The 24,620-nt window shown below is 50.4% G+C and overlaps 1 protein-coding gene across 17 annotated transcripts in view; it reads left to right on the top strand.

Annotated features, from left to right (window-relative positions):
* The window catches only part of PTPRF (protein tyrosine phosphatase receptor type F), a 343,225-nt gene that overhangs the window by 278,890 nt on the left and 39,715 nt on the right, over positions 1-24,620 (top strand). For 9 of the 17 annotated variants that reach the window (XM_048944331.1, XM_048944335.1, XM_048944339.1 and 6 more), the window contains 9 exons: positions 515-784; positions 3,153-3,734; positions 4,261-4,394; positions 5,393-5,537; positions 10,360-10,665; positions 13,296-13,489; positions 19,338-19,364; positions 21,491-21,608; positions 23,857-24,435. In XM_048944331.1, the coding sequence (XP_048800288.1) occupies positions 515-784; positions 3,153-3,734; positions 4,261-4,394; positions 5,393-5,537; positions 10,360-10,665; positions 13,296-13,489; positions 19,338-19,364; positions 21,491-21,608; positions 23,857-24,435 (2,355 nt within the window). The remainder of the gene's footprint in view (positions 1-514; positions 785-3,152; positions 3,735-4,260; positions 4,395-5,392; positions 5,538-10,359; positions 10,666-13,295; positions 13,490-19,337; positions 19,365-21,490; positions 21,609-23,856; positions 24,436-24,620) is intronic. The other 8 variants (XM_048944340.1, XM_048944337.1, XM_048944347.1 and 5 more) reach the window with 6 other exon arrangements.

Below are 24,620 nucleotides of genomic sequence, written 5' to 3'. Positions count from 1 at the left end.
TTACATTTTGAAAGGAATTATATTTTATTTAGCAGCACACGTGCTAATTCAGAAAGAAGCCTTTCTGCTGCCCCTGTCCAAACCTTGTGAGGCTTAGGGGACAGGTTTCTTTACTCTAGAGCTAATAAACGGAGCAGGTAATGCCATTCTGCAGAGCTTCGGTGGGTCCTGCACAGAGAGAGTGTGTGACTGGCATTTGTGCTTGCTCTCTAATTAGAGGGACGTAATTTAAATGGAGGAATGTTTCACATTAGCGATACAATTTAAGAATGCCATGTGTGGAGAGAATGGACTGAGCCATCCCATAATGAGTTCTAATAAGACTCCAGTGGCCGAGGAAGGAGAGCAAAGCATGCACAATTTGATGAAGCAGTGTAAAGCTTTTGCACTCGGTTTTATCTGTCCTGAGGGATAGACAGGCAAAACTTCTGAGTCCCCCTTGTGTTCCCCTATGGTTCAACTGAGTGCTCTGTGCTGGTTCCATGCCCTACTAGCTGTCTCCTCCTTGTTTCAGTGCGGCGTGTTGCTCCTCGATTCTCAATCCCTCCGAGCAACCATGAGGTGATGCCTGGAGGGAGCGTGAACCTCACATGCGTGGCAGTAGGTGCCCCGATGCCCTACGTGAAGTGGATGGCTGGTGTGGAAGAGCTGACCAAAGAGGATGAGATGCCCGTCGGCAGGAACGTGCTGGAGCTGAACAACATCATGCAGTCTGCCAACTACACCTGTGTGGCCATCTCTTCCCTCGGCATGATCGAAGCAACGGCCCAGATCACTGTCAAAGGTAGAGTTATTCCTTGTACTTGGGTTTCAAAGATCTTGAGCGCTCTTGGGCACAGCCAACTGTCTTCACTCTCTTACGGGTTTTCCACCTTGTAAGGGAAGTTCCCAAACCCACAACTTTGTTGTTTTTTTTTTCCACTGGCAGTATGTTAGCATTTGGGCTTTGGAGGCCATTTCTTCTATATGCAGTTTGTGTCACATTGTGTCTTGCTATGTCACAAGGGAACCTCACTGGGACTGTGCTCATCTCAGTGGTTTCTGACTCATGCCTGCAGCTGTGGGAGCTGCTTGGTGCAGGTGACTGTGGAAGTCTGCATCCAGAGAACCTTTGGCACAAATGTTTCCTTTCCTTGTTGCAGTTAAGGGCAGGACAAGGAGGTTAGCTCCAGCAGTGTGACCTTCCTGTAGGCCTTGCCAGAGTGAGCAATTTTCCTTCTGTCGGTTTTCTTTCTTCTCTTACTGCTCTGCCTGTTTCCCTCCTAAGTCTTTAAGACATGCTTCCTGCACTGTTTCACAGGGAACAGTACTGATGCATGCTGACCACTGGGGACAGGGCAGCCTGCCCAGACAGCTCCCTACAGGGAGGCTGAAGTACGTGTTTTGTCTTTCCCATCCAAGGCCAAACAGATTCACACTATCCCTCTCCTCCTTGCAGCTGATACGTAGCCTGGATTTCTACAGATGTGTCATCCTTTGAGTCTGTCTGGTCTCACAGGCCCCCTCTTGCACTGTAGCCACCTTTAGCACAGAGTCCCTGCTTGAACAAATCACAAAATTGAAACTTAGCCCTCTCTGACCTGATGATGAACTGCAAATTCTCTTTCCCTGGTGCTAGTCAGTGGATGCTTTTAACCTCAGCCACACACTGCTCCCTTCACTCACAGTGCTCGCTACTTGGTGGGTGCAGCTTCACTGCACTGATGGTTCCCAGTATTTACCCTTTTGTTCCTGGGAAGGCTCTGCTTAGCAACTTTAACCTCTTGTCTTCCTCCTGGTTTCTCTATCTTCATTTGCACCTTCATTCTGGACAGCTTGCTGCCTTTGTCTCTTCACCCAATGTTGCTTCTCCTGTGCTTGTTGGAAAGTAGACATTTGCAGGGCATATGGAAGAAGCAAGATGACACAACATTGATTTCAGTGAGTGCATCCAAGGCACCAGACACACAAGGCTGCACACCCAAGAGCTGGCAAGAGCCACTCTCACGGCACTCCAAAACCTGAGAGAGGCTGCCAATTTCTTGGTGCTGTAGGAAGTGTCTTGCTTCAGGCTGTAATATTGGGTGAGATGCATCTACCCTCCACGGGTTGCATATCCCTGCCTCCTATGCCAGCTCAGCCCTCACTGATTTTCTCAGTGCTTGAGTTGCAGTAGCACTGGAAATGGCACCCTTCACCAGCGTTCAGGACAAGCATGCTCCTGAGTCTGCCCCCATCTGCTGCGCCACGTAGAACCTGCAAGCCTGATGGTTCTGCCAGAAAATGAAGTACTTGGGAGTCTTTGTTTGAGCTGAGCATTTTTTCTAGTTCCACCTTGTGCACAGCTGCATTACAAGTCACTAATGACTTTAGAGTGGATTGTAGGAGGTTTAAACTTACTGTAGACTTTAATTCACTCATTGTCTTAAAGTATTTGTGTACTCCGCAAATCTCATGCATGCTTGCTTTCTTTGTTCTTGCGGTAAAATGGCAGATCTGGAAATGCTTGCTTGCAGTAGCTGTGTTCTCATTAACACTTCAGAGATGACAGTGTCACGGAGTTCTTGTGTAACAGTTTGTTGTCTGGTTGCAGTTTGACAAACCACCCAGTCAAGTAGTGGATGTGCAAGTTGATGATTTCTATGGCTGTATCCCTCCTGCATATACTGTAATACTTGCAAGGCATTTCCCATCAACCCATCTAACAGCATTGTCCGTGAACTCCCTGTGGCCTAGGATGCTGTCTCTGTGGAAGCAGCATGGCTCCAGATTACTTGCGGTACTCTGGTTGCTTTACTGTATCCCACTGTAAATCATCTGTAAACCTCGTTTCTGGGGCCAGCCCAGCCCAGCAAGCACCTTCCCACTGCCAGCTGAACCCCCATGACAGAAACATTCCTGCATCCCCGTTGAATTACCTTTATTTAGCCTGCTGCTGGTAAGTGCGTCAAGCACGTCTAATAACATGATTGCTCTGTTTATCCTTCCATTAAGAACCACTTCAAGCAATATATGGTAATATAAAAATGCATGTTCTAGAGTATGAAATGATTTCTGCCTTTTAAAGAAGAATGTTAATGGGAGGTGGCAGCTCCATTTTTATCCCCATGCACATTGCAGGGTTTGAGCTGACTAAATTATTTAAATCACACCTCTCTGCCTTCCAATTGCAGCGCTGCCAAAACCTCCAACGGAGCCATTAGTGACTGAAACGACAGCTACCAGCGTGACCCTCACCTGGGATTCGGGCAACTCTGACCCCATTTCATATTACGTCATCCAGTACAAGCCCAAATCCTTAGAGGGTCAGTTCCAGGAGGTGGACGGTGTGGCAACAACCCGCTATAGCATAGGTGGGCTCAGCCCCTTCTCGGAGTACGAGTTCCGGGTCATTGCAGTTAATAACATTGGCAGGGGTCCCCCCAGTGAGCTGGTTGAGGCTCGGACAGGAGAGCAAGCTCCTTCAAGTCCACCCCTCAAAGTCCAGGCACGGATGCTGAGTGCCAGCACCATGCTGGTCCAGTGGGAGCAGCCAGAGGAGCCAAATGGACAGATCCGAGGGTACCGCGTTTACTACACCACCGACTCGCATCTGCCTTTGAGCATGTGGCAGAAGCACAACACCGATGACAGCCATCTCACCACCGTGGGGAGCCTCATCACAGGGACCACATACAGCATCCGTGTCCTGGCCTTCACTTCCGTGGGCGACGGGCCACCCTCAGACATCATCCAGGTCAAAACGCAGCAAGGGGGTACGTATGGCATGGGTGCCACAGCTTTGTGCCTACCCCAGTGGTGTGCAGCTCAGCTGCGTGTCTGATCTGCACCAGGCATCACAACTGCAGTTGATGCTCAAATGGTTGCTTGTCACAGTGTCATCCCTGCCCCCCAGCCATCAGATGGTCTTGGAGAGCTAGTATAAATCCTTGTGCAAGTAACGCAGCCCACTTTTCGGTCTGGAGTATGATGCTGAAAATGTGACACAAGGCCCTCGGATGTGTGTGTTGGCACCTGTGTAACTGTACTGGGATATGAGTACCCCAGGAGCTGGGACACAGAGTCAGGGGCTTGCAGTAAGCAAGAGTCCCCTTGTCACCTGCCTGGGTTCCAGAGGTGCTTGCTTGTTGGCCAGGATATTCCAAGTACTGGGGAGAAGGAAGAAGGGGGGTCCAGAAGTGGAGGTCGAATCCTCCCAAAGTGAAACACAGTCTCTGTAAAGCAGCGCAACTTCCTTCCCTGCATCTGCCTGCTGGCACTAACTGTGTGCTTTGTCCCCAGTTCCTGCCCAGCCAGCTGACTTCCAGGCAGAGGCTGAGTCTGATACCCGCATCCTGCTGACGTGGCTGCCTGCCTCTCAGGAACGCATTACCAAATATGAGCTGCTGTACTGGGAAGGAGAGGATGGTGTTCAGGTGAGAATCCTGTCTCTGCTTCTGCAGCACTTTGGACCAAACATCACAATTCAGTTGCTTGTGCTGGTATGACAATGGGGCTGTTTAATCTGATGTTTCCTCTGTCCCATAGGCATATGGCAGGGTCCAGTAGCCTTTGTTTGGCCACTGTGTAAGTGGTCTCAGCAGTGCGTGTTGTTCCCCAGCAAAGCACCACTAGTAGCTCGGGACAGGAGAAGCTCCAGTATGCACTGGCACTCTCCCTGATGTATCTGTACTGTTGGTGTTTTTAAATGCTTATGTGGGCAGTGGGACATCCAAGTGGGTCTGAAATGCCCTTCAAAATCTGTCTGTAGCCCCTGGACTCTCCAAAGCATCTCAGGAGCAAATTGAGTTGAGAGCACTTCCACATTTACTGTCCTGCTCTGCATAAATCAAAATTAGCACTGCCATCAGGACAACACAGTGAGAACTGCTCCATGGCAGTATCATAGTGTCCTCTGGTCCTCTCCCACTCTCTCAGATTTATAGTCGCATGAGAGCTACAAGAAATACTGCCCACTGGGTGAAGTGTCAGCAAAACCAGCCTTTTGTCAGCGCTGGTTTGAGGTTCATTGAAAGTCCTGAGTGCTCATGGATGAGGGCTTCACTGTTTCACAGGCAGACATCGTGTGTTGAAAAGAAACAAATTCCAGTGTCCTGTGCCCCCTGTCTGAACTCTATAGTTAGAGACAGCATTCCCACAAAGCTGTCATGCACTGAGTGAAGTCTAGACTCTAAGTAGAGTAGCCAAGTGGTGGGAGAGATCTGCTTCCCTGCAGGGTCCTTGTATATCACCCAGAAAGCTCAATGCTTTGGAGCCCTGCAGGACTGCAGCAGGATAGGTAGCATAGCCATGACTTTTTGGGAGCCAGGATGGGTGATGGGGCTGCTGGTCTCCTTGGTGCTGGAGCTGAGCATCAGCTTTTATTTCTTCTCCACCTGCACCAAATAATCTGTGTTTTCTCTTCATTTTGCAGCAAAAGGTGGAGTTTGACCCAACCTCCTCATATGCTGTGGAAGGTCTCAAACCAGACACACTATACAAGTTCAGGCTGGGTGCCCACTCTGAGCTGGGGGTAGGAGTCTACACCCCAACTGTGGAAGCCAGAACTGCCCAATCCAGTAAGTGTCTCAGTCTGCAGTACTAAAGACAAAGTAAAAGCAGTCCAGTTCTCATCACCTGGGCATGGAACAGCTCGGTGCGTCTGCCCTTTTGTGACTGCAGGGATGCTGACATACATTTTGCTAAGGGGTGTATTGGGGAAAGTCAGCTGAAGTTTTGGATCAGGGCTCTTTGGCAGAGGGGGTGCACCCAAGTGGTAAGTTCTTCCTTTGTGTCCCTTTGATCATGCTGTCTTTCCCTGAGGGTAGATTCATAAAAACTGATGGAGGAGTGAAGCAGACTGGGAAATTGCTTTGGAGAGATTGATCTGAGCGGGCTTGTGCATCTCTATGAATTTACTACCATGCAGGCAAGCTGTCTGGACAGGCAGCATACGGGTGTTTGGCTGGCTCTAAATGTGGCTCTTCCCAGACCATAGGTTTTTCACCCCTTCACTCCTCATTCCGGCTGCCTTGCTTCTGCAGGACTCATCCTGTGGTCCATACACTCAGTAGCAAAGTGAAGCATTCTTTGAGGCCAGATGTGCCTGTGGCTGTCAGGCAGCTGGAGGACTTTGTTTGGGAAGGTAGCTGTCTGCCTGGTTTGTGTGAGCAAATGAGACTGCTGCTTCTGGGACTGCAGCACTAGGGGAAACCAAAACAAGCTGCAGTAGATTTAATAGGGAGGCTAGATAATGAAGTGACCCAGGCAATATCACTTTCATCCTCTCTCTGCCCCATGTGATCACAGAGCTGGAGTTCGCATTGCTCTGATTGGCAGCTCAAAGTGCAGTGCATAAGCAGATTAGGGCTATCAAAGGGCCCTGCGATAAGCTCGTTTTCACTAACGATTTTTGGGCTTGCCATTATGCAAAGAGCATTAAAAAGGGGAAAAAAGACATTTCCGTTTTCACCGTCTGTCTGGGATTTGCTAGCCATGTGGGGTGAGCAGTTGGCAAAGGCAGACAGCCTTCCCTGCAGGGAGGGTGCCTGCATGCACAGCAGCAGTGAGCCTGAGATGGCCATTAGAAAGGGAGCCCCGGCAGGGAAGAGCAGCTCTGCTCACTATTGGAACGACCTTCTCTTTGAGGGAAACTCGACTTCATTAATATATCAGTTGCAAGGTTTCCTCCACCCCCTTAAGTGAGCTAATGGTGTCTCAGTGCTGCAAGATAGACAGGTATGAAAAAGGAGAGCAGTTCAGATCAAGCAGTTATAGCTACTTAAACACTGAGAACAAGTTCTGAGTATGGGGATTTGTGCACCTATTTCAGATAGCTTTTGTATTGGTAGGCAAAGGCTAAAGCAACTCTTGTGCCACTTTATTTCATCAGTGGGTGCCCTTATCCTTGAACACACTTAATAGCAGACAGCTCTGTGTGTAAATGAGTCCTTCAGTCTCACAACAGTCCAAGAAAGAGAAGCCTTTCCTTTATGAACTCCACAAAGCAGACATCTTCCCATGACCTACTACTCCATGTGCTGTCTGCTCACAAGGGATCTCCCAGTGGTCTCTTCTTGAGGTTGTCACATAACTGGCCAGTGGAGCAGTAGCTAACTGCTTCTTCATCTGTTCTGTAATGGAGACAGGATGGAAAAGATTTAGCCAAAACCCACAGGAATAACTTGATTTAACCAATGAAACCCTCCCTACGTTGATGACCCTAAGAGTTGTTCAGTTTATCCAGTGAGTGGATCGTGGCTTACAGGCTCCTACATGAGAAGATTTCTAATGGCACTCTTTGTTCTTACAAGAAAACTGCTTGGCAGTTACTGACGAGCTGCTCAGTGAGACTCACAGACCACTGGCTGAGCAGTCCAAGGGCAGAGTGGATTTTTACATACTGAGGGTCTCAAAGTCAAACAGGTTTTTCAAAAGGCTTTGCTTGAGCTCAGCAGAAGTTGTGTGCATGGCACATGACTACTGGGCAGGAATTCTTTGGTCTGCACTTAACAACATCTTGTGTTACATGGTTGGATTGGTCCCCCATGGACTTCAAGCATATTAATCTAGAAAGACTGTTGCTCCCAGCCACGAACTGGCTCCCTTCCCGCAATCTTCCATCTGATTGCCCTGAGAAAAGCTGTTAGATCTCAGAGGATGACATGTTCAGGTGGGACACAAACCGCAGGAGCAGCCAAAGAGCCTGTCTTCAGGGTCTATTCCTGGCCCTGACAAGCCAGTCACGGGTAAGGCAGGCAGGAGGCACATCATTGCTAATGAGTCACTAATGGGCTGCAGAAAGGTGTCTGTATTGTTGCTGCTGGGCTTTTCTCATGGCATTCCTGCTTAGGAACAGCAGGCAAGCTTGTTGTGGAAGACCAGAGGGATGCAGAGCCCCTCTGCACCCTTCCAGCAGCACAGCTCAGACCTCAGACCCCAGGCAGACAGCTCCTGGGCTGTCTTTCCTGCTAAGCTGCTTGCTTAGCTGCTGGGCCCCTGCAAAAAGTACAAGCAGTGCTTCTCTAAGGGATTGAGGAACATGGAGGGGGGAGTTTTCCAGGAGCCTGCAGTGCCTCAGGCAAATAGGGTGATGTGGGAGAGGAACGTCAGCTCTGTGCCCATCAGGCTTCACCATTAAAGCGCTGTTCCCACTTGAAATATGAAGGTGGATCTTGAGGCTGCCTGTTCCCTAGTGTGAGGAGTAGGTGGGCTGGGTGGGCACATGGAGCTGCTGTGGGCCAGAGGGGGAGGCTGGTTGGAGCAGCTGGGATAAAGCAGCTGTTTGTATGGTGCGTGTGTGGGTGTGTGCTGGCTGCCCAGTCTGCTCTTTGCTGATCCTGGGTTGGACACTTTCACTCCCTGTGCAGTTTAAGTTGATCCTGCTTGTGTTACCAAGTTTTATTTTGCTTTCTTTACGTGTTAATCTGAGTTTGTGCCTTGTACATCATGTGTGTGACTCTTACCCAGTCAACAGCCAACATTTAACCTGCCCACGCTGCCAGCCAAAGCTGTCTTTGGAAAAGGAGTTCACTGTTGCATCCTGAAGCATGCTGTAGAGGCTCAAAGCCAGAGCAAGACTGCAGCAAAAGGCTTTGCCTCTGTGCAAACAGTGGCATAAGCTTGCTTAGCTCCTTGTTTCTCAACTGCCCCTCTGAAGGATGCCAGCAGGATCTGTGTCTTTCCCTGAATTCACTCTTGCTGTTGCTTCAGGACTGTGTCTTCCTACTTTCTTGCTACTTCTCTGCTCAATTAACTAAAAGTGTGTGAGGATTCGTGTTCTACTTCAACTCCCTTCTAGTATACCACATGGCAGGGCCATTCCCGCTCTACCTCCCTCATGGAGGCAGTTGCTTGCTTCCACACACTGCTGTAGTTTCTCTTCCCCCAGAGCTGGTCCCAGCTCTGCCCAGGCACCAGGGATGCATCCCGCTCCCTGAGCACAGAAGTGGACACTGAGGGTTACGTGCAGCCTGCAGCTGCCTCAGCAAGCAGATGTCACCAGTGGCACTGAGATGTCCTGCTGTCCCCAGCCTTCCCAGATCTTCATTTGCTTCCATCCTATGCCCGGCACGGTCTAGGTGCAATCACTGGATGTTCCAGTTATCTGAGGTCCCTTGCTGTGTGAGGTGACACAGGTTGTGTTCACCCATGAGGAGGCAAGCTGTCCCTGTGCCCCCAAGAGCCAAGCTCTGGTGCACAGGTGGCTTAAAGGACTTACGCATGGGGAGCCTCTCTTTCTGCATATATAGATTTCTGGGTGCAGTGAGGAACTGGAAGCAGCCTGTCATCCACTATGGCAAAGTAGAGGTGCCTTGTACTCCCTCATTGCTTGGCCAGACAGCTTTGCAGCCTTACAGTGTTTGTGCACACTTTTTGGTGGTGGTGTCATGCCCTCTGCTTATGGCTCATTTCCCAGCAAGCACCCAGGGATGCACCCATCTCTCTCATCACTTCCCCAGCCAGAGGGGCTCCCTGCATTCTCCAAGCTTCTACCCTTGTGAGAAAAATCCAAGCACAGAACTACTGTCAGTTATTATCTCCTTTTCTAGTCCCTCTCTTGCTTCCAACAGTGCTCTGTGGAGAGGACTGAGGTGCACCCATCACCCAGTTCCCATTCCTTCCACTGAGATCAGTTAGCACAGCTCAGGCTCAGAAGTTATCTCAAAGAGCATATGGCTTTTCACTTCTGAGGAGACAGGACCTGCCTACCTTCCCCTACACAGCTGCACAGGCCAGCAAGCTGCTGCAGCAGGTGACCAACGTGGCAGGCATGGAGCACGCAGGCCCAGGTACAACACCCATTCAAAGCAGCCCAGCCATGCTATCCTTTGTTTCTACATGGTGCCTGGCTCTCATCTGGGCAAGGTGCTGCTCGCCACTGACAGCTGAACACGACCAGCCAGCCTCAGTCACCTGCCTTCCCTGCCCTCTGTTGTTTCCTTCACTTGTCTAGAGCAGGCTTTCATGCAGTCTGGTGTGTGAGCTTCTCCTTCTGCCATTCTTGCCTTCTGTAGCTTCCTACCTCTTCTGGTTTCCATCTGCTTCGGATCTTCACTGAAAACATCTTCATTCTCCTTACCAGTCTCTCTCTTCCTTTATTGTCACTTGTTGTGCTTGGTAAAGTCAGCATCCAGAACAGCATGGGGAGGAGGTGCTTTCTGGTGCAGAAGAGCTCTTCTGTCTCCATGCTGCTCATCAGGTTTTCAAATCCAAATTGCCCCTGGTGCCATCTCTGATGATCTGAGAGAAGGGCAGGTGGTAGTCCAGGAACCTACTGGCGGCATTTCCATGTGTATGTCCAGTGCTCAGTTGGCTGGGTAACAGTTCCCTGTGCATTTTGGTTTGTCCTTCCACTCATTTCCCTTCATCTCCCCACTTCCTTCATTTATTTATCCCCAGCCCCTTCTGCCCCACCCCAAGAAGTCGAGTGTGTAAGCACCAGCTCCACTACCATCCGGGTAAGTTGGGTGCCACCGCCTGCCCAGAGCCGCAATGGGGTCATCACCCAGTACTCCATTGCATACCAGGCAGTGGAAGGAGATGACAGCACCAAGCATGTGGTGGATGGCATTGGACGGGAGCACTCCAGCTGGGAGATCAAGGACCTGGAGAAATGGACCGAGTACAAGGTGTGGGTAAGGGCTCACACCGATGTGGGGCCTGGACCGGAGAGCATCCCCGTGCACGTGCGCACTGATGAGGATGGTAGGTGTTACCTGACAGCTCCTTCAGCTACCACCTTGGGGTAACCAGTGCTCCCCTAGATGACTGGCTCACAAAGAGGGGAAAGGCAGAGGGGGATGTGCTTCCTCAAACAGGGCTGATGGCTGCTGGGAGCTCCAGACAGCAGCTCCAGGCATTACAGCGCTTTGTGTGTTTGGCTTCCTAGAGGGTATGGTGGTGACTTCCTTTTTCTGTAGCGTGGGTTCTCCCAGCCAAAGGCTGCTCTTGCGTTGTGAAATCAGTGAGACTCAAAGTTTGCTTGTTGACCTGAAATCCAGCACATAAAAAGGGGGAAATGAAATCCATTTGAAACTTGTAGATATCTCAGGAAAGCTGCTTCCCACCCTGGCTTCCAGGCAAGCCACAGCTTATATAAATCTGCTCTTCCACTCAAGAGCCAGAATGTTGCATGTACAGAACACTTTACTGGATACGACAGCTTTAAAGAGAAATTGCTTTGTATTAGCAAGGCTGTCAGTTATGTCATCATGACTTAAGCCATTTCCTTTGAAAGTGCCAGAGCTCAGGATGACAGCAGGAACTTCCATGGCTTCATGCTGACCCCAGAAGCTGCAGATTTAATGGGAGGAGAAAGAGATGCAGCATCCGGGCAAAGAAAGGGTGATCTCTCCCTTGCCCAGTCAGTGTAGCAAATTGGAACCAGGCACACTACAGTTTCCCTAAATGGGCTACCACTGTCCCCCGCGTCTCTGTGGCTCTGGAGGTGGTGTCTGGGAATGCTCGCTGACTGCATTCCTGGGCCGGCAAACACATCTGTGTGTCTCCTGCTGCCTGTATTGTTTGCTTCAGTTCTCCTTCTGCAGACTTGTAGCCCAGGGGAAGCTGCTACCCCAGAAATGTCGCAGCAAGCTTCCTCGGTTCATTTTCGGACACCATGGTTGGACGTTGCGGCTCAGCTGTCAGGAGTGATTTCATATTCCTCCGACGTGCTGATGCTCAGTAGATAGCCATGGATGGATGAGAAATGCTGAAAACGAATTGAACTTTCCCTCTTGGATGTGGGATGCAGCATGTACCTCCCAGAACAGGGTAACTTCCCCTCTCACAGTCAGTGTTCCTCGAAACACTGCGCTGCTCACGGTCACTTCTTTTCGTGCCCCACAACGTCTCTGCGCTGTGTCCTGCCAAGGCCAGCTGCCTTCTGCCAGCAGAGCTTGGCACACAGCTTCTCTGTGGTTCTCAGGGAGGATCATGCTGTTTGCTTGGGCTCCCAGCTGTGTGTGGGGGCAGATGCCTTGCTAGGACAGGAAAGCCCCATGGCTTGTTCCCGGTCACTGCACTGAGTCAGATTACAGCGTGGGCTGCTCCAGCCAGAAGGTGGTTACCCTTCATGCACAGCCCACTCCGTTCCCATACCTTGAGCTGGCCCCATCACACTAAAATGCCCCATTCATCCTTTCTGTATTTTATTTAATTATGTACAATTAAGAAGGACATCTGGGGAAAGTAATGAATTGCCCTGCGGCTTAAAAACTGTGCTTACCTGCTGGGTAGCTGTTTCTTCCCCATCTAGTTGATCGAAATAGCAATGTTCATTATGTCTGCTTGTCAGCTATCCATCCCTAATTATCTAATACTGATTATTCCTTACTGTGCAGAGAATTGGGGCATAGGGGGGTTCCAAACCCCTGGATTTTCCTAGGCAGTGGAGGGTGGAAGGAGCTGGGCCCAGGTCCCTCTGTGGGTGAGCTCTGCAGGGAGCACACACCTCTGCCCCTTGCTGCTTCAGGTGGAAGGAGCTTTCCAGGAGCAACCAAGAGGCTAATTTTTTAGCATTGACTTTTTTGTCACAGTCAATGCAAGAGCAAAAAGTAATAAGGAGGTAATTTTTCCAAATGGTAAATACGGTATAAATACATTTTTAAACGGGCCTCACCTTGCAAGAAAATTGATATTTTCTGGGCAGTGTAATTTTTCATTTTATTATCAAAAAGAATTCAGCTAGCCGTGCATGAAATACAGTCCCTAGAGCTGTCACAGTCCCCACAGGCCCCTTTATCTGGCTGAGTTCAGTGAGCACTGTCTGTGAGCTCTGGGTTATTGTTTTAGGATGGTGCTTTTCTCCCTCATTAACCTCTTGCTGTCACAGGGGAGGAGCACACGTGCTCAAGCTGGTGGCAGTGCTGGGACCCCACAGGGCAGCACCCAGCCGTGCAGCCTGGGATGCGGCGGGAGCACGCAGGGAGATCTGCGAGGAGCAGGCTCACAGTGACAGGCAGTGTGCAGGGAGAGCTTCAGAACCCCCACCTCTGCCACAGGGCACCCTGAGCTGTCATGTTCTTTCACATTCTGCTTTGCTTTTGCCCACTGCTGGAGACAAGAGAGGGACAGATGGGGCTGATCCAGTATTGCTGCTCCTATTGGGTGCTCCTGCATATCACAGCCCTGCTTTCTCCCACTGGGAGCAGCAGAAGTGTTGAGATGTTAGGTCGGGGTTGTGTCACATGGTGAAATACAGCACGACCTCCTGGGCAATGTGCAGGAGACTTGTGGAGGCACAGCCGTCCCTGCAGTGAGATGGAAGGAAGGTAGCAATGGTAGAAGAGCTGACATTGTGCACCCGCTAAGTGCCCGTCCCGTGTGTGTTACAGTGCCCAGTGCCCCACCACGAAAGGTGGAGGTGGAGTCCGTGAATTCGACAGCCATCCGGGTGAGCTGGAAGCTGCCCATCTCCAACAAGCAGCACGGGCAGATCCGGGGCTACCAGGTGACCTACGTGAAGCTGGAAAACAACGAGCCCCGCGGGCAGCCCGTCATCAAGGATGTCATGCTGTCGGAAGCACAGGTACAATATGGGGACAGTGGGCTGGTGGGCATGGCACCTTCCCTCTCTGCAGAGGGCTGGGCTGGCCGGGCCCAAGCATTGCTTGGCAAATATGGAGCATGGGACACACAGCCCTGCCCAAGCAGGGAGAACTTTCTATCCATGAGCTGTAACTGGTAAAAAGCTAATTGGAAAAGAATTGCTATAGGAGAGATGTTGTATCGGGTGATGTTCCTCTCTTACCCCTTCTCCCACACATACCTCTCTCTGCCTGCTTTTCATCCTGTGCTCACTCCAGAGGATCTTCAGAGGATCTTAAACAAGCTTGAGGTCTGCTGCTTCCGTGCTGCTGACTGTATCCAGAGCAAAGCCTCTATCCAGGCAGAGCCACGGGAGCTGCCTGCCTGTGGGTGGCTGTGCACACTCAGAGGGCACAGCTGCTGCGCAGGGCAGCCCTCAGGGCTCAGGAGAGCCCTCCTGCTCAGCTCTTCCCTTCTGCTTGTGCAAGGCAGGGATTTTGTATACTTTGTATACTTCACCAAGCTGTAAGCCAAGGCCTTGTTCCCACCCGGTCCTCCAGATGTGGTTGTGGGCTCTGTACAGCCCAATAAGCTGCTCTGCCTCTTCCCAGTGGTCAGGGAAGTTGTCGGTGCCCTGCGATGAAGCACAGCTCTTCTTTGCAGAAAGGAGCCCTTCATCCTGGATGACCCGTGCTGTTCTCAACAAAGATAATCATATAAATGAAGTACAGGATCTGCTGCTGTTGGAAGCGACGAGTAATCGATTCTGAGCTGGCTTGCTTGAATGATGCCCAATATAAATACTGGAGAGTTGCAACGATTAATTGATCTGTCTGCTGAACGCAGCTGTGAATCATTTATACGTTTGTCAGTGGGGAGCGTGGTGCACAGAGGCAGCTTTCCTCCCCATTCATATTCTGAAGGATAAAACTCAGTAATAATAAGAGGAAAACTTTAAAGAGAAGATGCTGTGAGGGTCTTCACGGTGTTATCTGGGACACATCTTTGTTTGTTTCAGATGTTGCTTTATTTTAATCATTAAAAAAGCTACTTGCTGCCCTTTTTTTTATTCCAGGAGGATATAATCTTCCATGTTGTTTGAACAATTGATGCTGTGTTGTTCAGCTGGAGTTGAGAGTTAATGGGTTAGTCTCGAGTGTAGGTGGGTAAAGCTGGCAGTATTGTTCTTGTTGGTGTTTTCAAATATTTTCTGCTTGCCCAGCCGGTTCTGCTTTCATTCTTTACACACACATTTCTGAGAGAGGAAGGAACCCCATGCCAACACTCAGGAATGAGAGTACCAGAGCCAGAAACTTTCCGAGGAGTGCTGGATTTTGCATAGCTTTGAATGCGTGCAGTTATCATCAAGGAGGCAAGCAGCTTAAAGTTTCCTGGCTTGTCAAACCAATTACCAGTCTTTGATATTTGGTGAATTTATGTGGGAAAGTCCTTGCTGGCTGCAGTATTTTTTCCCGGCGTATATCATGCTGTGTTCATCTGCTGAAATTCCTGAGCAGAAGATAGTTGCTCAGAAGTGACTGCTGTGAAGAAGTTCATGTCACCCTTGGGACAAACTAACGGTGATCCTGCAGGAAGGAGGTTTCACTGACTTGGCAGAAGAGATATCTCCCAGTAGAGAGAGAAGCCAGGCATGACCTGTGCTGTGCATCTGCTCCAGAAGCGGAAGAACCCTGCGAGAGCTGCAGTCTTTCAGTACAGCAGTGTGTATCTTTGCTAACAGCCAGATCAAACCTTAACAGGTAGCCTGGGAAGAGTTATTTTCAGTGGGGCGGAACAAAGATTCACTGGTACACTTGTCCTGGAAGGTCACAGGATGTAGATGGAGTCCTGTTGAGGACTCATAAACATTCATAAAATGTAAACTGATGCACAAAGAGAGAATTAAACCAATTCCAAATGTGGATGCAGGACAGAAATTCTTTGGACATGTAGGCAGAACTGCTCCTCCTGCCCAGACAGGCTGTCTGCTGATTTTGAGTAGGTATGTACCACGTAATCTGTTTCCTGCAGATGGTATGAAGACACTGGCATTAAAGCTGGCTCGTGACTTTTGCTGATTGAAGACGAGAAACACAGAGAGAGTAAACGAAGATGAAAGGAAGAAGAAAAGGAAAGGAGATGTTAGCTATGCAGATAATACAAATTCTCAGTTTTCAAAACCATTTGAGCGGAAAGGACTAAACCATCAGCAGTGAAATAGGGGCCCTGGTGCTGGGGAGATCACGTTATTTTGCAGCCTCCTGCCTAGGGAGAAAAATCTGTTGTTAGGAAGGCCCTGCAATGGAGCTGAGGCTTCTCCCTCCTCCCTTTGGCCATACCTGTGTGACTGATTACCTCTTTCAGAATTCTCTGTGCCTTCTAGTCTGAACTCTGTATGCAATCATCCTGGCCCCATGACCACACTTGAAAGGAGTGAGGGCAGTCTGAGGTCTTGGCTGAACCCTGCCTTGCTCATACAAATTCTTGCTGGCTTGAGGGGTTGGAGGATAGCAAGGCCGTGGGACACAGGAGTTGGATTCCACAAGGGAGGGTAGGTTCCTTCGTCTTCAATCCCTTAGCAGCTCCAGCAAGTCCACACAAGCAGGTGGCTCAATCCCTCCCATGCCTTCCCAACTGCTGGACTCGTGTGCCTGCAGAGTGCAGCGTTGAGCAGTGGCAGGGCTGAATCTGGAGCTCCGAGCACAGAGGAGGTATCAGAGGATGCAGACTGCATGCTGGCCTCACTGCTTGCAGCCTTCTGCAGGCCCAGACCTGGCCATAGAGCTTTACCAATGCTTCTGCTGCTAGGAGTTGGCTGGATACAGCTTCAGGTCATAATGTGTGGATACGGGGCTCCTGACACTTCCTTGTCCTGCTCTGCAAAGAGCCATAGCAGGGGAGAGGTGTGCTGCCTGCATGAACAGTTGCAGGCCCACAGGGAGATTCAGTGGTGTTGGCAGGTGGCACCTCTCCATCCAGCAGGCAGCCCCAGTGCATGTCCCACCAGAAGAGCAGCAAGAAGTAATGGTGAACGCTTCGAGCTGCTGGAATGAGACCAGAGGAGATGGACAGTGCCCAGCCCAGGTGTAGCAGAAGAATTTACAGCTGCCTTCTATTGCTGGGTGATAGTCTGGGATCCTTATCTAGATCTGCACTGAACAACTCCTGCCTGTGCTCACCTAGGTTAAGAGTGTGGTGTGTTGGTGAGATGTAGCGTGCTTCATGATGAAAGAAAAGCACGATCTGGGAGGCATTTCAGTAAAAGAGAAGTTCTGGAGCTGTCAGACCCCTTCACATCCAACAGTCTGAGCACCCTGAGCTCGCATCTGGAGTTTCACAGTTGCACCGCTGTCACTGAAGCAGAGAGCAGGATCTGCAGGAAAACCCCAATATCTGCTTCTGATAGTTTGGGATACTTAGGAGGGATTGAGTCTGTCTTTTGCAAGAGCCGTGGTCAGGGAAAATAGCTATTCCCTGCTGAGACACGACTACGCTGTGCAGTGCTGAAGTGTAAAATGAAACGTTAAGGCACTGCAGCTGCTATAAATACAGACTGTTAGCTTTAGCACTTCCCTGAGCCATCCTGCCTCATGCACGCAGCACTGTCTGAGTTCTTTTTATGACAGCTCCTGGGCCTTTCAGATCAGTTTGTTTTGCTGACCAACCTTACACGCTTAAAAAGCAATCAAGCTAGGATAGGAAGGAAATGTTTTGATCCACGGGTGATATTTTCTTAATGAAATTGAATCTATACCAAGGTATTTATGCAGACCTGGATTTTCACTGTTACTCATCAACACAGATCTCAAGGCGTTTCTTTGCACTCTGATCTGATACAAGATTAAAGTCCACTGAAAACATAAGAGCAAACAGAGTCTGAACATTAAACATTTGGTCTAAAATCCTCCTGGATGATAAGCTCCCTGCTGTGGTGAGAGAGGCTGCAAGATGCAGTAGCCTTGCTGTTTGTTGCAGCAGGGTATCAGCTGCTGCTCCTGCAGCTGCACACAGACAGCCCTGGAGCAGCATAGGGTGCTGTCACCCCCAGGGCCCCCATCCATCAGGAGCACAGTGTTGGAGTGACTTCTGGGAGAAAGAGCTGCCAGCCTCACATCCTTCCTGCAGCAGGACTTGGTCAGGGCAGAGTGTGTGGCTGTTGGCGTGGTGGAAGGTAGGACATCAGCAGTGATGGCTTAGGATCAGGGGAGCACACAGCAGTGGAAATAGCACCAAGCTGCATGTGGAGAGAGGACCTTTAGGGACAGCAGTAGCTAGTCATGGTCTTGGTATGATAGGAGTTCTTTAGGGACAACTTGACCTCTTTGCTGAAATTAAATTCTAAGCTGCTTTAGGAGGATGGGTCTGCTGCAGTCTCATGGCATCAAATAAGTAAACTATAACAAAATTGTAAAGGAACCTTCCTCACATAGCTGCTGCTTTCTGAATTTAGAGAATACAACGGCAAATATTTGGAAGGTATGCCATGTATGTTACTGCTGATAGAGTTCTCTACCACTGCGATAAGCTCCAGCCTGTGAAAGCCACCTTAAATAGCCTGAGTACAAAAGGCAGCTTGTAGCTTTAATACCATTTAGGGCTTCTGCAGCACCAGCAGGTTCCCAGGCACTTCAGCAGCATTAGCTGGGCATCCTGGTGTCCTGGGGAAGGCAGGCTCTGAGTGCCATTTCACAGCTGGCGACTCGGGCTCAGCACAAGTCTCACCATGGCTCACGCTGTGAGTCAGAAGCAGTAATACCTATCTTCCACTTTCATCTCTGTGCTTGAACCCATCGACCCGCGCTTGCTCCAGGCAGATTTAGTAACCTGAGGTGTAACGCTTCACCTTGGCTGAGAGAGCACTCTGTGATCTCTGCAAACCTTCTTTTGGTGCATCAACCACAGAGAACCGTGCTGCTGGTATGCCTGACAGTTATGATGCCGTATAACCCCAAATCCCGTCAGAAACCTGCATAGCCTCTCTCCAGAGCCATAATTGAGCTGCCATGGCTGCGATCCCTTGTGATCTTTTATTGCAAAATGTTTTCTGTAGAAGTGTTGCCTGCAGGGCTGCTCTTGCCAAGTGCCAAGTGTTTGCTGCCTTGGTGTTGTGTAGTTTGGAATGAGGAGCTGTTTCCTTGGTATAGACACCACATCTACCCTTGCTCCAAGCCATTGCAGCATGCTGAGGAGGAACAGCCTAGTGTGGAGCTCTGAGTAGGATCTTGGCCTCACTGTGTTTCCAAGAGAAGGCATTCTGCAGTTTTCTGAGGTCCTCAGAGCACTTTCTTGCAATTGTTACAGAAAAGAAATCTGTAAATATCGTTTTGGTGCTTCCCTGCAGAAGTCCCTACTGGGCTCTGTGTATGAAGTCTTTAATTCTCAGCAAGAGATGATAGCTGCAGGATCACTAGAACAGAACCTGGAGATCAGGCCACAAAATAGTGTTGTGAATGCTGTCATTTGTGGGACATCACTGATTCCCATAGCCTCATCCCTTCTTGCTCCTCCTCGTGGAAGAGGTAGAAAAGTGTGAACAGAGCCAGAAAGGGAAAGGATGGCGAAGTTAGGAAGTGGTGACCTTTCTGTCCGCGTGGGAAGAAAGTCCTTTGCCCAGCTTTGTGTGAGTGAGCACAGACCTCCTGCTCAGGCTAGCAGCATGTAGAGAATGGCGTTGTCCCATTTCTTCCCTTGGCACAGCCTGTGGCAAGTGACCCTCTGTATGTAAGTGTTCCAGTCCCCCCACCCAGTCCTGCTAACCCCCGCTGTTGTCATTGTCATCCCCTTCCTACACGTTGCCCCTTAAAACTCTGTCTCCATTTTTCTCTCCTCCTTCCTTTCTCCCCCGTCAGTGGAGAGCTGAGGACTCCGTCGACCATGTAAGTACCACTTGTGTGTATTCCAGGTTGGAAAAGAGGGGTTTGGAAAATCGATTTGTGAATTTTGTAGACACAGTGCTGTCAAAACATCCTTTTCACTCCCTTAATGAGGCTGGAGAGTTACATTGTGAAACCTTCCACAAGCAGCAAATCCAGAGAAAATTGGCATTTAGATTGCTACTAAATGTAGAAAAGCAATTGACATTTCCTATAATCTGTATTTCCAGCTTGTTGTAGTGCAGTTTTAGGCAGGCTCAAGTGATTGACTCAGGAGGTGCATCCTACTTTCTGCAGTAGTTGGCCCACCGAGTTACACAGTCAAATTAGATATATAATCTTTAAACCACATTGATTGTAGTCATGAAAAATAACCTACACTCTCAACCATGACCTTTGGCTGAAACACACATAGTAATAAGAAAACAATCACATTTAAACAGTTAAATTCAATTTTTTCCATATAATTTTGAAATATCAAATTGGAGGAACAAACTCGAAAATGACCTTTTTAGAGTCAGCAATTCAATTACGTGCCCTACTGTGAGCTTCTCCGGCACAAAGCATTTCTCCTCCTGCTTTATATGGAGGAGTTGCACTCGGAGTGGCTTTGTCATGCCAGCACTGTGTTTACATTATGCAATCAGACTTTCTTTCATCCATCCCTCCTCTCTCTCCCCCCTCCTCCCCGGCTCGCTTGCTTTGCTCCCGGTGGCATGCTTTTGCGTGAGAATTTCTCTTTGCATGGATTTGGGAGGAGTGAATTCTCTTGGGATGTTCAGAGTCTGCAGGTTTTGTGTGAGTGCTTCCCTGCGGGTCCATTGGCACCGATCGGACTGCGCGTCCACTCACCCGCACGCACACACTGCTGCAGGGGCAGAGTTGGGATGGGACTCTGGTTCACACGGTGAATTTGGCGGGGTTCTTGTTGGTGCTCGTTGATTTTTCTCTGGGCTGGCTGGTTCTGCGATGGTAACAGGGCGATATTGATGAGTAAGCCTGGGCAGGTAACCTGAACCAGCAGCACCGACTGGAAATCAGCAGCTTTCATAGAGTGGGTGTTACTGGGAGGGAGTGATGAGAGACTGGCTCTGCTCCGAGAGGCACCGCAGGGATTATGGACAAAGATCAGAGCCTGGAGCGGCCCCTAAGAGTGCCTGAGCTGCCTCTCCTCAGCCAGTGGAGCTCAGCCCATCTCTGCTCTTATCATCTGCAAGGATAAATCACGAACCCTGAGCCTCTGCCTCTCACTCAAAAGCTTCCCAGCCCCTTCCAATGACTTGGCGAGTTACTAGTGCTGATGATCCCGATCTCCTTCATAGCACCCGTAGCTGAATGCTGTTCAGGAGTATCTGCCTTGGGTCACTGAGAGCTGCTCCGAGAGCTGTGCAGGCCTGGCCAGCGGGGCTTGGCACAAGTCACATTACCACTGGAGGCCAGGAGGGAGGAGTGATGCTCGTGCTTTGATCTCAAATAGAAGTGTGGAGCCGTGCCCTCCTCCTGCCCCAAAGGAAAACAGGGCATGCAGGGGTGCTAGCACACTGCCTGCTCCCAGACCTCCCACAGTGCAGGGTTTTCCCTCCGGGTCTTGCCAGTGCCTGGTGCTGACCCCATCCATGCCCGTCGTGCTGTGCCATGCCTGGCAGGGAGGGCGAGCACGGTGCTGCAGCACTGCAGGTGCTCCTGCTCCGGGCTGCGCTGTTGCCAGAGACAACCTTAAAAACCCCCACATGAGCCCCCAGGAGGTTTCCGCAGCTGGCTGATCTGGCTTCTGCTCTGGTTCACAGCTCCACAGCCCTCTTACTCTCAGGCTTACTGTGTTAGGGTTACAGCTGTTCTCTTTTCCCCTGTGCTGGCCGCAGGTTCTGGTGGGTCCCCAGGAGTGCCAAGAGTTAGGGGCAAGGTGAGGCAGCTCGGTGCTGGAGCGGTGGCAGTTACCATTTGCTGGCTCCATGGGGGAGCGAGGCGAGACGTGTGTGCTTGGGTGCAATGCACGAGCGTGCGCCAGCAAGTGTGTCGGTGTGTTGCTGTTGGAGATGCTGATCCCCGTGCCCTCCATTTGCTCGCTCTGCTAACGGGTGTTTGCTCTTCTCATTTGCCTCTTCTCTGCCTCGTGGATGCGCTCCCAGGAGACGGTCATTGGAGGCCTGCTGCCGGAAACCACCTACTCCGTCACGGTCGCTGCCTACACAACCAAGGGAGATGGTGCCCGCAGCAAGCCCAAGGTCATCACCACCACAGGGGCAGGTGAGCGTGGGGAGCAGAGATTGCAGCCTCGCAGGGGTGGTGGTGGTAGAGCCTCCCAGGAGGTGCCCCGGGAGTACGGGCAAGGCACCTGTGCAGGAGGAACCGAGAGGGCTGGAGATGCCACAGAGGTCCATGCTCTTGTGATCTGCAGCCCTTCCTACAGGCTTTGCCATTGGATCACCCGAGCAAAGTGCAGCAAACAGACGGACACTGCCAGGGCCCACAAGAGAACCTTGAAACTCGTGGGCCTGAGCTCCTCTGCGTAGTCCAGAGACCTGGGAAGAGGAAGCCTAAAAGTCCAGGCCCTCCCTCAGCTTTGGAGTCACAACCTGCCCTCATTTTGTCCCCTGGTGCAGCAGGGGTAGGCGAGTGCCATTTCTTGCTTCCTGTGGTGACTGCAGTGCTGCCTAGGACGGCTGCTGGTGTGGTGGGCCCTCAGGTGCTTCTCAGCTCCACCTGGCCTTTGCTACCACCGCCTTCCCTGGCTTACATACCTCAGCCAACCTGCTCCTAGAGCCGCGATAAAACCTGGAATGCAACAAATACTGCTGTAGGAGTGCTGCGGACACAACTACTAGGTCTGGTGATCCCAGCCAGTTCATTCTGCTCTCACGGTAGACTTGTACCCTGTGCCTAGTGCCAGGAGCTGGGGCACCCCAGCGTTCATCAGGTGCTTTCCTCCGGATGCAATCAAGCTTGCCTTTGGCAGTGGTATCAGCTAGCTGTCATTGTTTTGTCCTCGATTTTCCATTCATTAGACCTGTCCTTCAAAAGATAATCCTGCTGCTTTTCACACCAGCCTCAGGAATGGTATTTACCACTGGTTATTATGGGAATGCAGCTTGTGCAAACTGAGAGCATTTGTTCCTGGTGCTTTTAAACAGGAACAGCTTGCTATCTCCTCTGCGCTGCATATGGGGAGCTTCAGAGGTAGTTTCCACTGTCACAGTCTCAAATGCTGTCTCCCTCGTGCCTCACCATGGTGTAAGCTCTGTTCATCAAATTGCTACAGCTGCCCTATGAACAGGAAAGCTTCCTAAACATCCCAGTGTAGCACTGTAAACCACAGTGAGTCTTCCCACGTTATGATGCACATTTAAAGTTAATATTTTGAACCAACTTCAAAAATAATGTCTCCCATAATACTAGCTGCTGCTAGATGTTGTATTACAAGTACAAGGAGGATGGCACTGGCACTGGAGATTTAATTCTGTGTCTTAAATACCTACAAAAACACTCCCATAGCTGCCTTTGCACTGGCTCGTCTGCAGGCTTGACCTCACAGGGGAGTGTTGGTATCGCCCTCTCATGGCAAAATGGGGGCATAATTCTGTCAAATACATGTTTCTCTTGTGCTCATCCGTGGGCTCAGACATTTCAAAATGGTACACGAGTGTTAAGCTAGGTTTGGCTACAATCCCATTTTCATTTCCATATCAGTGGCCCCATCCCTATGACTCTGAGTATCTTCCCTATCAGTTCATTTGTTTACAAATCTGAGCTGATATGAAGACGCATCCTTTTTTAAACTGAAGGAGATCAAAGTATTAAACCATCAGTCTAAAGCCATCAGTTCCCAACCCGTGACGGCAACACCCCTTGAGTTGTTCAGCCTAAACAAAAGTCCCATGGAACGCTTGTGTTCACCTCTCACATCGACACTGGCATCATGACTCTGTTCATCAGCTAAAGCAAAACGCATTCTGATGATAAACAGCCCGCCCAGCTCCGCTTGCTGCCACTGCAGATGGTAAAACTGCAAGGTTTCGGGATGAAATTAGTCTGCCTCCAGACAGACCAGGGTGCTGGACTCGGGCTTCTGTGTGGCTGGTGTCGAACTGCACTGGGGCCCCGTGGCCTGGTGCTGGGCACCAGCTGGAGAGTCTGAAGACCACTGATTAGGAGGACGGGATTCAGCTCTTCTCTGAGATAAATGGGAAGCTTTGAGGTACCTTACACCTTTCCTGTAAAAGGGGATGAATTTTGGGGCTGGATGTGGCTGGATTTATTGCCTGTTTAGATGGCGGCACATGGGAAAATGGCAGCCAAGAGCTGTCTGGCTCCAGCTTCCCTCACCACTGGATTAGGGTCATTCTGCCTCTATCCATGTGAATTGTCTGTCGTCCTCTTCACCCTGTTGTCTGAACTTTCCCACTTTCCTCAATCCTCACGGACTGAGCAGCACGGAAGCTGTCCTTCCTCTCCCTCCTCCCAGGCTACAGGTGGTCATTGTGTGTTTATGTTGCAGTCCCGGGGAAGCCCACCATGATGATTAGCACGACAGCCATGAACACAGCTCTCATCCAGTGGCACCCACCCAAGGAGATGGTAGGGGAGCTGCTGGGTTACCGGCTGCAGTACAGACGTCTTGATGAGGAAAAGATGAACACGATAGACTTCGGGAAGAGAGACCATCACTACACTGTGACCAACCTGCACAAGGGGGCCACGTACCTCTTCAAACTGTCTGCCAAGAACAGAGCTGGTCCAGGAGAGGAGTTTGAGAAGGAGATCACTACCGCAGAAGACGTGCCGAGTGGCTTCCCACAGAACCTGCGCGTGGTGGGTCTCACCACTTCCACCACAGAGGTTGCATGGGACCCCCCAGTCTTGGCAGAAAGAAATGGCAAGATTGTCAACTACACAGTGGTATACAGAGATATAAATAGCCAGCAGGACCTGGCTAACATCACCAAGGACACAAGTATCACTTTGACGAATTTGAAGCCTGATACCACTTACGACATCAAAGTGAGGGCCCGCACCAATAAGGGGGTTGGGCCGCTCAGCCCCAGCATCCAGTCTCGGACCATGCCCGTTGAGCAAGGTAAGCGGCCCTCTAACAAGCCCTAACATCAAACTCTGGCTCCAGGACAGGGACCTTTGCTTCGGTTCACCTCCCTTGGCTCTGTCTAATGAGATCAGGTACTGTGTGGCTCCCTAATGTAAAACTGGTTCAGCGAGGGGAGGCTCAAGGAAGGATTCCTTAAAGTTGTCGTTTGGGGGGGGGCA

Source organism: Lagopus muta, chromosome 5 (genome assembly GCF_023343835.1).
Source record: "Lagopus muta isolate bLagMut1 chromosome 5, bLagMut1 primary, whole genome shotgun sequence".
In the NCBI taxonomy this organism is placed as follows: domain Eukaryota; kingdom Metazoa; phylum Chordata; class Aves; order Galliformes; family Phasianidae; genus Lagopus; species Lagopus muta.
This window is presented reverse-complemented; position numbering and strand designations above follow the sequence as displayed.